The following is a 17304-nucleotide window of genomic DNA, read 5'->3' on the forward strand; positions in this document are numbered from 1 at the left end:
AAAAAAAGTTTGCTCTTTCGCTTTCGAAGTGCGTAATACCATTGACATCAAATTTATGACCACAGTTGTAACTTTTTTCTTTTAACTTTGTGTCGTAGGCGTACATGGGATGTCAAACGATACGTGTGCGAAGGCTATGTATGACGCCCTGATCGATTTCTCGTCTAAGATCAACAAAACTGTGCACCTCGAAGAAATCGTTTTCGTAAACATGGAGCGGACACTGTGCGAGCGTTCATTGTCGAGTTTTCTCTCGCAACATAGCACAAGCGTATGGAGATTTATCAACCAGACCCCAAGTCACAAATACATCGTCGCTTTTTTCATCTCTTCAACCAAGTAATCATAGATCACATTCTCCGGCCGGCCATTATGGAGTAACGTCGCAGGGTTCTCCATTACATTCAACGGGAGCTGGTGGACCTACACTCCTGACGGGAGCTATGTCAAATATAGACTCCATTTCGCAGGATGATGGTATCGGGGATTGTACGATATGTGCAGATGACAATGTCAAACTGAAGAAGTTACTCTGTTGTGGTTTCCTCATCTGTGAAGCGTGCGCTGGCAAGCACTTTGCTAGCAACTCTAAATGTCCGTCATGCCTAAAAGCTGTCGTACCCGTAGACGGAAACCAAACTGTAGCGAAAATGAATTAATGGTCATGACTATTAATTCATTTTGCGATGGTTTCATTTAATTTGTCTAAAAACCGGGGTCGAATATATGCTTGGTCACCCATTGATTTGTATCTTTCAACATGTCAAACAACGTAAGTAGTATCTCGTATCAAACGAAATTCATGAAAATATGGCCGACTTGGTTCCTCTAAGAGGGTACATTTTGACTGTGATATTTATGGCACTGTTTCGATGTAACAACGAATCTCATGTATTGTAATAAAAAAGTTACGAGGAAACATCAAATCTAACTGACTTAAAACTTAATGCTCTTTACATGGAAAAGGAAATTGTTTAAAATTTCCTGAAAAAATCACAATGAAAAAAATTGTGTTGCTGCTATGATAATTTTGTGATATCTCCGTTTAAAACTTGCCCGATAAATATGCCTTTGTACTCTTTATAGTCTTCCATAACACGCATGTGATATCTCCTCTTCTTATCCGCCATTTTTTTGTAAATTTAAGTAATGACTGCGAGAGATGTTTTGACGATGATGCATCATCTGAAAAATGACTTTGGTGTTGCAAAAATGCGTGTCCTTTTACCTTGTAAACTATATAGTTTTTTTGTATTTCTATGGGTCTGACTGCTGATGCACATAGATTATAGACCTACATGTATAAAATCCCAGATTATAACTTTCTGTCGTCCTTTTTTCTGTCGAGAGCGAAAGTCCAAAAAACTTCGATTCAAGTTTTCTGGTCGTCTGCCAAGCGATCCTTGTTTGAATAATGACGACAAAATATATACAATTGTTTCGTTGCTTTTAAGCGTCAAAGAACTACAGACATTTCAGGGGTAGTTAACTTACTGTGAGACAAAGTATTGTCCAGGGCCCATCCATATTCCACAGAGGGGATTAACTGAGCGATTTTGATGGCTTACTGCGCCTGGTAACGTGTGGGAGTGAGCTCGAATCCGATGCAGAAACTGCTGAATTATTTAGCAACAATATTTGAACATGTTGAAAAAATGTTGAAGATGTTGCATTTAAAACCAAAACAAAGTGTACTCAGATACTCACTAAAAGCAGAAGGGGGCGTGTTGACAGTGTTTAGTTTAACAAGTAGATCTCACCTGTTTTGATGTGTAGTAAAGTTCTTCATCATGTATCGCGCGTAAAATAACACTTTTCTTTGTCTGTGTCGTATTACCTGTTATTGTGTATTCGGTTTTATTACGTTGTCGAAACTTAAATTGTTAATCGACAGATTTTATTACTTTATGATTATGTTGTATAGTGGAGCCTTATTTGTAATATTTGTATACAACCCGGCCATCAAAAGTTACAGTTCTACCTTTAGTGTTTATCAATACAATGTTCAAGTAGGCTACATAGATGTCGCAAAGCAATCAGTAGGACAGTTGTTTATGAAAGTGCGTCTTTGCGAAGGGAGAGATGTTGTTAACCTGAAACAGTACCATTCATTCAGAGGGTTTCAGTTTTGTTAGCTGCAGTTAAGTTTGTAGTGAAACTGTGCGCATTAGTATCTACCCGTTAAAGTGGTACGTGCCTCTAAATGAAAGATTATATCGTCTCTCAAATTTTTACTCAAAAAAACTTTACATTATTCTTTTTCATATTCGCATTTAAAATTAGTGGTTGTCGAGCACATTTTGGAAAGTTACCTTGTTGCCGATGTGTTGAACTATAAAATGGCTGTCATCCCTTCAGGCCCTGTCATGACGATTTAGCCAGCGTATGCCAACGTATGAACGATTTGGCGAATACGCTGGGAGTACGTCGAATACGTTATGGGTAAGTTTGTATAAGTTTAGAGCACGCTGAAGCACGCTGGTATACGTCGGAGTACGTCGAGGAGGTCGTCGAAAACGTTTGTGCATGCACAAAACTTTTCGACGTATGCCAGCGTATGGCGCATACGTCCCATAACTTGTTGGTACGTTATGCGCTCGTTAACACACGTTTACACACGTTACTTATAAGTTACTCGTAAGTCGAAAAACGTCGAGATAATTGTCAAGCGTACCCAAAACGTGTTTTAACATATTAGTACGTTATGAATACGCTATGTATACGCCCAAAGTTAAAAGATACATCGTTAGTTCAGCAAGCAAGCGTTTTAGAGAAATTTTGGTACGTCGGCATACGCTGGCTAAATTGTCAAGCTGTGACAGTACCCTTAATTTGTTCTATGGTAAAAAAATGAGTTTAAGTTATTTGTATATACATGGCTTAAAAACTTTTTATAATCGAAAAGTTGCAAATGATTCCACATAAGCGTCATATCAAAACGTAAATCTGTCCTTGAGGCGCGACACATAATAATAATTACAATCAATGTTATCACGACGTGAATTTCTCGTTACCTGTCATTGTCTTTTCATGTATGAGACTAATTTCTATAGACAGAAAATATCATACAGCGACCAACATCCGCCATTCGGCTACATACTGAGTGTGTCCACATATGATATGTTGCTGATAGATAAAACTGTGTGATTTTAAAGTCCCTGTATGGTGTAGTAATTTTTAGAACTTGCATGTAATGCTCTGTCTTAGTTATAAAAATGTCATGTGAATAAAATGTAGATACGCTGAAAAGAATCTCTAGCTCATCATTCCTTATTTGTACCAGACTTATACAGAGTGGTGGAGCGACTGCGAACGACCATTGCAGTCTTAAAGAAACTATGCATGACATACGAATTTCTGCGAGAGCTTTTGCCGACTAAATGAGTTTGTGGTGTGTATATGTGAATATGTACGAATTGATAACAATGAATTTTAAATTTCACGCCTAAACCGAGCATGGTCAGTGATTGGTCAGAAACATCGTTCCACTTATCACGAACACCTCCTATAGTATAACAAATTGTTTATCGGATCTCAACGCTAGTTTAGTACAACTTCAGACGTGAGCTGAGCACAATTACCTTAGTTTTCTAGACAAAGCATATATAAAATTTTCACTGGCGCTTTACACAGTGTTGCATGACTATGCTTTCTCAAAGAAGTAGGAGGGGGTTGTTGGTCTTCCTGACACACTGACGCCCTACCGGTTACTCAAGACAATGATTGTCTTGAGCACCCGGTAGGTCGATAAAATTAAAGGTTGGTGTGGTTGTGGTCGATAAAATTGAAGTATAAGTTAGCACTACATACCTGAGTAGAACAAGAACTTGCATGTGAGTTCAAACAATCACAACCTTCACCGAATATAATACCGGTAGTTAAGGTTCTGATCGCAAATCTGGAATGGCTTTTTATAATTTGATGACCACCGCAATAAGGAACCAGAAACAACGGAGGAAGATTGAGAAGGTGAGAAAACGCATTGTGAACGATTGGGAGGAAGAGGTGGATGCCAAAAGTTGCACTCCAGCTACAGCGCTAGCGTTAGCGAATGAACACAACCACGTCAAATACGTGGAATACCTCTTGAAATACCATCCTTCATCTTGCTTGTGAGTTGGTCGGGTCAGATGCCTTCAAACATTGCTCAGTTATGGTGCCACCCCCGGCAACGTCGACACATGGGGACCAATCACCTCTGGAATACTGTTTGTTGGAGGCGAAAGTGCGATCGGGGTCTGAGGGGGAGCTGTTGGTACAATGCATCGAGTTGCTATTGAGAACGCTAAAAATATCAAAGTTTCGATAAGAGAACAGTTAAAGGAATTGAAGATTGAAAGGGCCAGTGAGCACCTTATACAAAGCATCGAGCTTCCGCACTGTCCGATGCCTCTTGCTCACATAGCCCGCTGTGCGATAAGGGACTGTATCGGACTGGGTAGGCTGCCACACGGTGTCAGCGGATTGCCCCTGCCGCTATTTCTAAAACAGTATTTGACTTTGGAAATGTAACCCGCCATGACAAATGGATGTAGTAAAAATAAGATAATATAAGAAAGCCTTTTCTCACACCATGATTTTACTTTGCAGTTTACCATGTCACTTTTTTGCTTGACTTTATAGCAACACACAATTCTGAGTCCATAATTAGCATCGGGATCAATTGTCATGACCGATAGCTATACTCTGTAAAATAAATGTTACAAATGAATGTTCAGATAAAATACGAAAGCCGTTTGTGACATCATAATTTTACTTTCAAGTTTGCAATGTCACTTTTTGGTTTAATTTATAGCAGTACACAATTCAGTATCGATTCATGACAGATAACTATACTCTGTAAAAATAAATGTTACAAATGAATGTTGTGATAAAATAAGAAAGCCCTTTGTGACATCACTTTCAAGTTTACAATGTCACTTTTGCGTTAATTTATAGCAGTACATAATCATGTGCTGAAAATTTAGTACGGAAATCAATTGTCACAATGTTTGAATGTAGCCTGTAAATTGAATGCTACAAATGAAAATTAAGAAAAAATTAGAAAATCGTTTGTAAAACCATTCATTGTACTTTGAAGTTTGTACTTTTGGTTGAATTTTTAACACAACATAATTATGTGCTGAAACTTTAGAATGAAAATCAATTTTCACAACAGATGAATGTAGCCTGTAAATTAAATCCTACAAATAAAAAATATTCTCGACTTGAGAATATGTGGTACTATGAATGATTATTTTTCCGAAAGTAGCGATTCTGCAAGTTCGTGCAAAGAATCGGCCGACCAAATACTGATTTGTGCGGTAAAATGCATTTTAATTTTGCCTCTCAAAAAGTCTGCAACAAATTTCGTAAACATATGCAGTGTTCACACGTTTATGTTGTGTAGGTGAGTTGCAAATAAGGCGTGCTGTAAATAATGACTGAGTACAGCCATACAGTCAGGACGGAAACAGTGGAATCTATAAATTTCTTGCAATGTTCAAAAATTCATTGGTGGAATAATACTGAATGACTTACTCACAGTTTTGCCCTCCCAAAAAACTACACGTCTTGAAAACTATCATCTGTGTAATGGTTAGTTTGTCTAGTGATCGTCTGTGTTTTTCAGTTTATTCCATTATCTTGATCGTCCTGAGCAATTTTTATGTAACACCCGTGATCTGGACAGACAAAGAGTTTACAAATATCACACAGCAATTCGCTGCTATGAATATGTACCATTATAACGTTTAGTGCCGATGTGTTTGAAGTTCTTCTCGCATTTTTACATCGATGGTATCTATTATAGCGAATCGCTTTTGCATTACTAAAACCTTTTTCACGTAAATCAAAACAACAGGGATTTTTGAATGAACGCTTACAAATGACACATAATTTGCGTGGTTCTTCGGCCGCTGCCTGAAATCGTATGCTTTTACAGTCAAAGCATACGCTGCTGCATTAAAGACGGATCCTATTCTGATATACATTCTTGCATTTGTTGGAGTAATAGGACGACTCTACAAATCAAACATTTATGTAATGACATCGTAGTGCCGATCGTGGTGGTATAAATATACTGACTTGTCTGAGTCTTGTCCTTAATAAAATGATGGTATTGAAGTGACCTGCAGAAACAACATTGATTTGAAAGTCAGGCAATACCTCTCGAAAGTTCTTTATTTTAACAATACCACATATACCAAAATCAACTACGGTCTTCTGATACAAATCGATTGCTAATCGTTTAAGTATAGACCGATCAATTGACACCTGTCTTCATCAGGGTGGGAGGTGGGTTTACCCGCAACAGCAAGCACGGCGGCCAGTATTCACTGGCATCAGAGATTATCTGGATTTTGTTTGAATTATCGAGCGCATGGGTAACAAAAACTAATCGCGATTGATGACTTTAATAGTCATAGGTTTACCACTACCAATTGACACCACAACGTAACTTTATAAAATCACCGACGTTTATCTCAAACTGTGTTTTTTTTGGGGGGTGGGGGTGTAAAACCTTGTGTAAACTTCACTAAAAGGAAAATCAACATCCATACCCCGAATATAAATAAACGGTAGGTTGATGCCCCTATTGGTATTGATCAGGCTGAGCAACTTTCATGTAACACCCGTGATCAGCCCAAGCAAAGGATTTACAAATACCAAACTAAAATTCGTCGCAAGAAATTTTTGAATAACTATTTACAAACGGGGTGTGATTTGCGTGGTTCATCGACAGGGGGGTCATTGTATGCTTTTACAAACAAGGCATACGCTGCTACGTTTAAGACGGCCCCTTTTTGACATGTCCCCTCTTGCATTTGTGACAGTAATAGAATGACTTTAAAAATCCAGCATTTTTGGTAATGACAACGTTGAGATGATCGTGGTGGTACAGAGAAATTGGTGTGTAACAGTCTGGCCCTAAAATAAATGCTCGCATTGAAATGAGTCGTACAAACAACATTGATTTAAATGTCGCGTAACATCTCCTGATTTTTTATCTCGGCAATACCAATATACCAAATTCGACTCCTGCTTTCTGATACAAATTGATTGCTAATCTTTTCTCTATAGGCCTACCAAGTGAAATCTGTTTTCGCTGCGGGTTTTTACTCACTAATAGCGCGCGGCGACCAATATCCGACCACAGCAGAGATTGCCAATTTTTTTTATTTGAATGATCGAGCTTACATTTCCAGCAATCATTGTAATTCAGAGATGTTTACTGCGGCCATAATCGGCATCAGTAATGACTTGTTCGATGGAATCGGTCGCTGTTGCGGCCGTCGTGAACCGGTCAAGGTATAACAAAGTTATAAGTTTTTTGATTGAGGGATACACACTGTGTTTCACATAAGCAAGTGACAAGACCAAGCAGCGTTGTCATATTTCAAGTTCAGGGTCATTTTAATCACAAAAGAAATATAAACACAAACATTACACACATAACACGACAGCCAAAAAGGTCAAAAGTATTCAGTTACAGTATACATTAAAGTATAAACATTCAAACAACAAACTTTTAAATTATGTAATCAAACTGTTCCACTCTGTTGTAGACATAAATCTATTATTGTAAATCCCTTTGTTCATCGAAGTCATCATGCACCCAACTTAAACTTTGAATAAGCAAGTGACAAAACCAAGCAGCGTTGTCATATTTCAAGTTCAGGGTCATTTTAATCACAAAAGAAATATAAATACAAACATTACACACATAACACGACAGCCAAAAAGTCAAAAGTATTCAGTTACAGTATATATTAAAGTATAAACATTCAAACAACAAACTTTTAAATAATGAACTCAAACTGTTCCACTCTGTTGTAGACATAAATCTATTATTGTAAATCCCTTTGTTCATCGAAGTCATCGTGCACCCAACTTAAACTTTGAAGTAATCTCAGCATTTCTTGCGAGTTCATCGATGGCGAGATTGTCCTCGTTTTCTCTTGCCATGATTGAATAATGCGCACGAGATCCATACGCTTGACAGCATCGTTAAAATATAGATACATACAATCCTGTGGTTCCAGCATCATACAGTCATGCTTAATTTGTGATAAATCGCCCCCGTTGCACGCCTCACAACGTTCTTCCGTGATTCTGATGCAGGTTGTCTTCACCTCCTCGGAAAATGCTCCCTCTAAGCCATGCAGCAACTCTTGCTCCCTCAAAACGTCGGTGATCATGGAGTTGTTGGCCGGTGTCGAGTGCATGGACTGGTCATGGACTGAGTTGTCCCGGGGACCGTTGCCCTCATCTTGCGATGGTACTTTCGTCGCCACGCATGCTTGACAACTGCTAGCCAAAGGCTCGTTGAACGCTGGTTTTTGCTGCTTTGGGTTTCTGAGCGGCGTCCTTGCAGTTCCTGAGCTATCGCCCTGTGTAGCATCATCCTTTGTCGGAGTGCGATCACCCTCTCTGACAGTGGTGAAGTGGTGAGAGTAATCCCTTGCTAATTTAGCACGTATAGGCTGCATTGTGGAGATTACTCATAGATATCGCGACGTGACGCAGTAGGCCCTGAAACTCAATGTCAATGTTGTTGTACAGGGTGAATGTAGTACTCACAATGCGGCCGCTATCCTTTATACTGTGAACAGTTGGAATTCAAGATTAATGTTTATCAAGTTAATCCTAATATATTCAGAGTGAGTTGCTCCACTATGTCATGCATTTCTTCAGCCGTAGGGCGTGGTGTCAACAAACGGAAAGCGTCTACCCAAAAACTGGTCACTATTTCTTGCTCTGTTCGATAAATTCCTCTTCCTTTGTGGTATGAGAATAACCTTTTCAATACCATTCTCCGTTCGTACTTTTCTATCTCGTCCACAACAATCGACGTTTCCATTTTTAGCTCACGTGTGTAAACACGTGGGCTATTGTCATAGCGATGTCTGTCTGTCTGTCCGTGTGTGTGTGTGTTAGTGTGGTGTGTGTGTGTGTGTGTGTGTCTGTCTGTCTGTCTGTCTGTTTACACGATAACTCAAAAACGCCTGAACGGATTCAAGTCAGATTTGGTACACAGGTACCATATGCTACTTGCAAGAACTGATTAGATTTTGGTTAGTGTGGCTTGCATATTAATGAAGTTATGCAATATCGTTTTTTTCCGTACAATGGTTTCCCTATGGAGACGGTAATGACAGTGTAGACATATATCAAGAAATATTGCACAAAATTTCATGAAACTTTTCACAGATGACAATCTCAGAACATTATGATGGTACTGTGAGTGTCATGTCAATTACCTTCTCATTTGCATATTTAATGAACTTTTGTTATTAGTGAGATAACTCTGAAATTCCTGTACCAAACTTGATGATACTTGCAACAAATATTGATCTGATATATATCTAATTATACTTTGAAGCATTGGGCAGTGTCAAGTTAATAAATAGGTCATTTGCATATTTTATGAAGTTTTGTAATTAGTCATATAACTTCAATATAACTTGACCAAATGTGATGAAATCTGCTGCAGATACTGATCCGACTGATATCTAACTGTAGTGTAAAGCATTAAGTAGTGTGAAATTAATTAGGTAAGTAGTGTGAAATTAATTAAGGGTTCGAATCCGTTTGGGTTATAGTAAATTTATATGCATATTTAATGAAATTTGTAATTAGGTATATAACTCTGAAATTACGGCACCCAAGTCTTTGAAATTTGGTACAGATACTGTTTTAATAAATATCTAATTGTAATGAGAAGCATTTGGCAGTGTCAAGTTAACAAATAGGTCATTTGCATATTTTATGAAGTTTTGTAATTAGTGATATAACTCCAAAATAACTGCACCAAATGTGATGAAATCTGCTGCAGATACTGATCCGACAGATATCTAATTGTGGTGTAGAGCATTTACTTGTGTGAAGTTAATTAAGGGTTTATTTGCATATTTAATGAACTTTGTAATTAGTGATATTACTCCAAAATTACAGCGTTAAATTTGATGAAACTTGCTACAGATGTTGATCTGATAAATATCCAATTGTACTGAGAAGCATTGAACAGTGTCAAGGTAATAATTAGCTCATTTGCATATTTCATGAAGTTTATAATTAGTCATATAACTCCGAAATAACTGCATCAAATGTGATGAAAACTGCTGCATATACTGATCTGACAGATATCTAACTGTGTTGTAAAGCATTTAGTAGTGTAAAGTTAATTAAGGGTTCATTTGCATATTTAATGAACTTTGTAATTAGGTATATAACTCTGAAATTACGGCACCAAATTTTGTGAAACGTGCTACAGATATTGATTTGATAAATATTCAATTGTGCTATGAATTTTTGAATAGTGTCAAGTTAATTTAGGGATTATTTGCATATTTAATGAACTTTGTAATTAGTGACATTACTCTAAAATTACTGCATTAAATTAAATGAAACGTGCTACAAATGTTGATCTGATGGATATCTAATTGTCCCATGAAGCATTGAGCAGTGTCAAGTTAATTAACAGCTCATTTGCATATTAAATAAAGTTTTGTAATTAGTGATTAAAATCTGAGAGTACTGTGCAATGTTAAAAAAAACCTGCTTCATATAGTGATAACATATATCTTATTGTTCTGTGAAGCGCACTACTATTAATGAACCTGTTGTAAAACACGTGAGCATATTCAGTTCATATCTGGTTTCTATTTCAAACACCCGGTTTTTTCCCCGGTAAGCTTATCAAGAACGTCACACGTCAAGGCGAAGATTATCATACACCCCGCTATGGAATGAGTGTTTATCTCTATGACTTGTTAATTAAAACAATGCTACACAGCTACACAGCGCCGATGTTTGTAAATTAAAATGAAGAAAGTGTATACAAACACATATAAACACGCATTATTTGTATTAATTTTAAATTAAAGAAAAGCAATGTCCCGCGTTAGAAAAGACACTTCATCATACATCTTGCCAGGCAGACGCGTGATTGTGCCTTGAGATATTACTTAGGGTTATTCAATACAATAAATAGTAATCACACTATTCAGTCAATACGGATAGTTTTCAATCGGATTCGAACCCACAACATACGGCATCAGTCGCCTAGCTGAGAGGCACAGACAGAACCACTCGGCTAAATCTCCACTCCCAAAAAAAGAGTGGTTCAATAGCCGGCTAAGTTGTTACATTTTTCTGACTGAGACCTCTCAACACGTTGTAGAGTTCGTGAAGCACTCACGCACGCATGCTCACTATCATACATCGCACATACACACTTTATCGAAGCGAAGAAACGAATTTCATCGCTTTAACTGGGCGAACGATAACCTCGGGGACAATTCTGTCCACCAGCAGTGTTACCAACCCAGGTAGAAAATACGGATAGTTTTCAATCGGATTCGAACCCACAACATACGGCATCAGTCGCCTAGCTGAGAGGCCACAGACAGAACCACTCGGCTAAATCTCCACTCCCAAAAAAGAGTGGTTCAATAGCCGGCTAAGTTGCTACATTTTTCTGACTGAGACCGCTCAACACGTTGTAGAGTTCGTGAAGCACTCACGCACGCATGCTCACTATCATACATCGCACATACACACTTTATCGAAGCGAAGAAACGAATTTCATCGCTTTAACTGGGCGAACGATAACCTCGGGGACAATTCTGTCCACCAGCAGTGTTACCAACCCAGGATAGAAAATACGGATAGTTTTCAATCGGATTCGAACCCACAACATACGGCATCAGTCGCCTAGCTGAGAGGCCACAGACAGAACCACTCGGCTAAATCTCCACTCCCAAAAAAGAGTGGTTCAATAGCCGGCTAAGTTGTTACATTTTTCTGACTGAGACCGCTCAACACGTTGTAGAGTTCGTGAAGCACTCACACACGCATGCTCACTATCATACATCGCACATACACACTTTATCGAAGCAAAGAAACGAATTTCATTGCTTTAACTGGGCGAACGATAACCTCGGGGACAATTCTGTCCACCAGCAGTGTTACCAACCAAGGGTAGAAAATATGGATAGTTTTCAATCGGATTCGAACCCACAACATACGGCATCAGTCGCCTGGCTAAAAAGGCCACAGACAGAACCACTCGGCTAAATCTCCACTCCCAAAAAAGAGTGGTTCAATAGCCGGCTAAGTTGTTACATTTTTCTGACTGAGACCTCTCAACACGTTGTAGAGTTCGTGAAGCACTCACGCACGCATGCTCACTATCATACATCGCACATACACACTTTATCGAAGCGAAGAAACGAATTTCATCGCTTTAACTGGGCGAACGATATACCTCGGGGACAATTCGGTCCACCAGCAGTGTTACCAACCCAGGGTAGAAAATACGGATAGTTTTCAATCGGATTCGAACCCACAACATACGGCATCAGTCGCCTAGCTGAGAGGCAACAGACAGAACCACTCTTCTAAATCTCCACTCCCAAAAAAGAGTGGTTCAATAGCCGGCTAAGTTGTTACATTTTTCTGACTGAGACCGCTCAACACGTTGTAGAGTTCGTGAAGCACTCACGCACGCATGCTCACTATCATACATCGCACATACACACTTTATCGAAGCGAAGAAACGAATTTCATCGCTTTAACTGGGCGAACGATAACCTCGGGGACAATTCTGTCCACCATGCCAGCAGTGTTACCAACCCAGGGTAGAAAATACGGATAGTTTTCAATCGGATTCGAACCCACAACATACGGCATCAGTCGCCTAGCTGAGAGGCCACAGACAGAACCACTCGGCTAAATCTCCACTCCCAAAAAAGAGTGGTTCAATAGCCGGCTAAGTTGTTACATTTTTCTGACTGAGACCGCTCAACACGTTGTAGAGTTCGTGAAGCACTCACGCACGCATGCTCACTATCATACATCGCACATACACACTTTATCGAAGCGAAGAAATGCATTTCATCGCTTTAACTGGGCGAACGATAACCTCGGGGACAATTCTGTCCACCAGCAGTGTTACCAACCAGGGTAGAAAATATGGATATTTTCAATCGGATTCGAACCCACAACATACGGTCTCAAATATAATCATACCAGTTTATGTAACAGTGGGGACTCTTCAAGTGATCATGTCAATTAGCTTACGTCATATGCTAATGAAGTGTACAATACTCACAGTCATTAATATGTAATTATGCAAATGTATTCATGTATGCAGATATGCTAATGAAGTGTACCATACGCACACCCTCCACTACTAATATATCACAATTGAATCACATATATATCTTATATGGGTATACTAAGGCCTACATTGGATAAAAAATAAAAACAGTTCGCCGCCGGCTCGTATACGTACAAAGCTGGGACACAGGCTACCCAGACAGTATTAATAAGCTTATTATTGAGTTTTTCTCACGTTTTCTCTATCAGTTAATCTCCTTTTCTTCATCACAGTCCCTGTATGGATATAGGGACTGTATCTTCATGCTCTGACTGATCGGAGTAAATAAAATAAACGGTTATATAATCTAACCTAGCCTCTTAACCCTTTATTCATTTTACACCCATTACAAAGACGTTATCTCTCATATACACATCTTGTAATTAATTAGTCAACACAACTAATTATGCTAATCCGTGGACTTATCAGGGATTTACGGGTTGGTCAACATCGCGAAAGATAGGAAAGGTTACTTTTTCATTTCTCTATCTTTCATTCTCTATCTTTGCAATGTTGACCAACTCTTGATAAGTTTGCTAGTATCCATTTCAACTTAATGGACAAAAGTCACATCGTGAGGTGTCGCAATTCTCAAACTACCAAAAATATAGTCGTTGTGGACTTACCAGGTGGGAATGCAGAGAAATACTTAGAAGAGCCAAGCGTAGAATTTTATATTAAGTGGAGATAATTTGTTTGAGTTCCTGCCAGCCTTATCCGATGCATTCTTTGAAGTTTTATCGCCCTCGTTCACGCTGAATATTCATAGACGTGGTGGTTATCCGGTTCTCGGGGCCTGATACCACGTCAAAATTTGTATGGGCAAAAGCTGGAATATGGTGGATATGCTATTTTCATGTCTGATTGCAATCTTCCGTGAAGTTTTGTGCTAATTTCTGTGCTTGAATTTCCTCGAAACTGTTATTTCCGTCCTTGTGTCCTCGTGGCAGGTTTACTTCCAAGGAACGAGCATATCGGCAATCTATCACCTTTTGATATTAAGAATTGATTACCTCTTTCCTTATTTTATTTGTTGTATCTGATTGTTCCTACCATAATTGACGTATTTATTATCCCCTTTTGATCTTTAATTGTATTTGTGAACTTTGAAAGACGCACATAGGTGAATAAATGTATATTCCCAGTACCCAAAGTCACCCTAGCATTGAAAAGTTAGTTGTAAATCAGGCTCGATTTGAATGACGTCATGCAATCAAAAATGGCTGCTGCCACAGACGCTATTGTTAAACTAAAAGAGTAAAAGCAAATAAAAGTAGCCTCAGAGTGAAATTCTAGTTTTTGTATTAGAATGCATACCTTTTTCAAAATTATTCACACTCTATTTGATTAAAAGACGATATTACTACTGCTATTTCTGACAAGTATTATGCATGCAAGAAAAACGACGTTTTAATTAACCTGAAATATACATGGTCGTTGACTGTTAATATGTAACGCTCTTTCTTTCTTTTTTCTTTCTTTCTTTCTCTTTCTCTCTTTTTCTTTTTCTTCTTTCTTTCTTTCTTTTTTTCTTTCTTTATATTTATTTATTTATTCTAAAGGATAACCCATTTACAGATACCAACTGAGTGAAGGTTTTCCGAGTTTGGCCGTAATCTTCTACGGGTCCTATATAATTCATAAAAAAGGCTGTGCAGATCAAAAAAAATAAATAAAAACACTTAAAAGAATGGGGGAAATGAGTCAGACATAAAATAAAGAGCAGCAACAAAATAAAAATTACGATTAAAATCAGCTATTTGTCAATATTATCTTTAATAAAATGCTTCATTTCGGTTTTAAAAGTCGCAAGACTTGGACTCCATCGAAGATTCCCTGGCAGTGATTTCCAAATCCTGGAAGCATGCATAACAAAAGATCTCTGACCAGACTCGGTTCGAAACTGGAATTTGCAGTTTGCGCGTAGAGGCGCGTGTAGGATAAGTATGGACATTCATTAATGAACAATCATGTCAGCAATACAAGTTGGAATAGAATTCTCGAAATATTCAAAGACAAAAATACACGTAAAATAAAAAATACATTGTTTTACAGAGAGAACATCGGCGGTTTCCAAACTGTGTTTACTCGAAATGTCAAAATCTGCAGAAGGAGGGCTCAGTCAACATAACTTTGGTTTTTCTCGCAAAAGTAACCATACCGTTACTTTGGACCCAGTTGTTAACAGAGATTGCGTTATTTTGAAGTGAATTATTAACTTGGGAATTTGAAGAAACAGATGAAAGAAGAGTCTGGTCATCAGCGTACATGTCTAAGTTACAATTACAAGTTAGGGACAGTGGTAAATCATTAAACAGAAAAGGACCAAGTGTTAAGCCTTATGGTACACATGTATAACTTTTGCGCTTTCTGAGATATTACCCCTGGACAGGAAATCTGTGAACGACCAGATAAGTAAGATTTGAACCACTTTAGATTTTTACCTTTCAGCCCATACAGGGACAATTTCATAAAAAGAATGCCGTGATCAATAAAATCAAATGCTTTAGAAAGATCTCGACAAAGGACTGCAGAGATACGACCATTGTCAATATTTCGTACAAAATCGTCACACATACGTAGTAAAGCTGTTGCAACAAGTAATGTTTTCTGAAACCTGACTGCTTCTAATAATGAAAACTTCTATCAGTCAAAAATTACAAAATTATTATGAACATGATTTTCCAGAACTTTTGAAAATCTGGTAAGATTGAAATTGGTCTACAATTAGACATTTCATTAACATTACCAGACCCCTTATAAATCGGAACAACTCTTGCACATTTGAAAATATCAGGGAATGTGAATATCAATGCTCAAATTTAACTATTTGGTAAGAGACAATGAGATGACAGGTGCACCAACGCGCAATAGCGTAGCGTTAACGTTATCAACACCTGTGGACTTAGCTTGTAAGGGTGCCTAATTTGATGTTAAATAAGGGATGTCAAAATTTACATTGTCAAGTTTGCCAATGGAGAGAAATCTAGATTATTGTTGACGGAAACATTAAGAGAACTTGAAATATTCGTGAAGAAGGAATTAAACGCATTAGCAATAACAGAAGGGGCCGAAGCAAGGGTACCGTCAACTAATGTGGAATTTTCTTTTGCACGTTTTATTTTGCAATGTTGTTGTAAATGTTCCAGACTGCCTTAGGTTTGAACCTTTACTTCTCAGTTCTTGCAGAAAGTACTAGTGTTTTGATTTTTCAATCATGCGAAAAACTTAAATCTTGCCCATCTATACTGAGAAAGTTTGCTAGGGCCCGATTTCACTTGGTTTAGCAGAGCATCTCTTTCATGCATACATTTAAAATATCGGTATTCATCCATTTAGGTTGCCTAATGCGTTTAATTCGTTTTGCAATAAATGGAGCGTGAATGTCACAAATTTTGTTAAACATGGGAAACCAAATTCCCATCGCAATATTTACATTGTTACAATATTTACTAAATTCCATGGTGCATTACAAATATCAAGAAGAAATAAACAGTGGTCGAAATTGGTAAAAGTAAGTTAACTTTAGTGAACATATTTCAGGACATTTTATCTTTGTACCACCACTTACTATCATGGTTCATGATGGTCCTACTTGACTTGATGTCCCTGGACCTGGTAATGTATTCCCTTGTGTAAAAATTATCATTGGAACAGTTTAATGTCATATGTTGAGGATAACCAAATTTGCGTGTAACATGAAGCAAAAGTTAATACTAATTAGTAAAAGAGCCGCTCCATTTAATCATAAGGAAAATGTTATTTTTGTCCTCACAAATGCAATATATTGAAATTCGGTAAACAAAAGGCTTACTTGCTAGAAGAAAGTAATAAGTAAGTAAACATTGCTTGTGCAGCATAAAAATCTAATTCTCTGAAAAGGTCTATACTATTGTAAAAATGACATTCACTCAATATCATAAGTACTTGAGTGCACAGTATTCTGCTTCGTGCAAAGACATGAAAACCATTATTGACCTGCAGACTGAGCAGTGCTCAGAGGAATAACATTCACTATATCAGTTGGTTCTAATTTTACATTTTTATTCTAAGAGAACAACGAAATATCGTGCAGAGCAATGGGGCATAATAATGGTGAGTATATGAGTACATGGACTTTTTTTTTAAGCTCAACAAACTACTATCTACGCATTTTTTGG

The 17304-nt window shown here is 37.9% G+C and overlaps 1 protein-coding gene across 2 annotated transcripts in view; it reads left to right on the top strand.

Annotated features, from left to right (window-relative positions):
- The window catches only part of LOC139148237 (probable E3 ubiquitin-protein ligase DTX3), an 84900-nt gene that overhangs the window by 17152 nt on the left and 50444 nt on the right, over positions 1-17304 (top strand). The window contains exon 2 of one of the 2 annotated variants that reach the window (XM_070719551.1): positions 99-611. The exons of the other annotated variant lie outside the window; for it this stretch is intronic. Coding sequence (XP_070575652.1) covers positions 444-611 — 168 coding nt within the window. The 5' untranslated portion in view covers positions 99-443. The remainder of the gene's footprint in view (positions 1-98; positions 612-17304) is intronic. 2 annotated transcript variants of the gene reach the window in all.

This window comes from Ptychodera flava, chromosome 13, assembly GCF_041260155.1.
Source record: "Ptychodera flava strain L36383 chromosome 13, AS_Pfla_20210202, whole genome shotgun sequence".
Lineage (NCBI taxonomy): Eukaryota > Metazoa > Hemichordata > Enteropneusta > Ptychoderidae > Ptychodera > Ptychodera flava.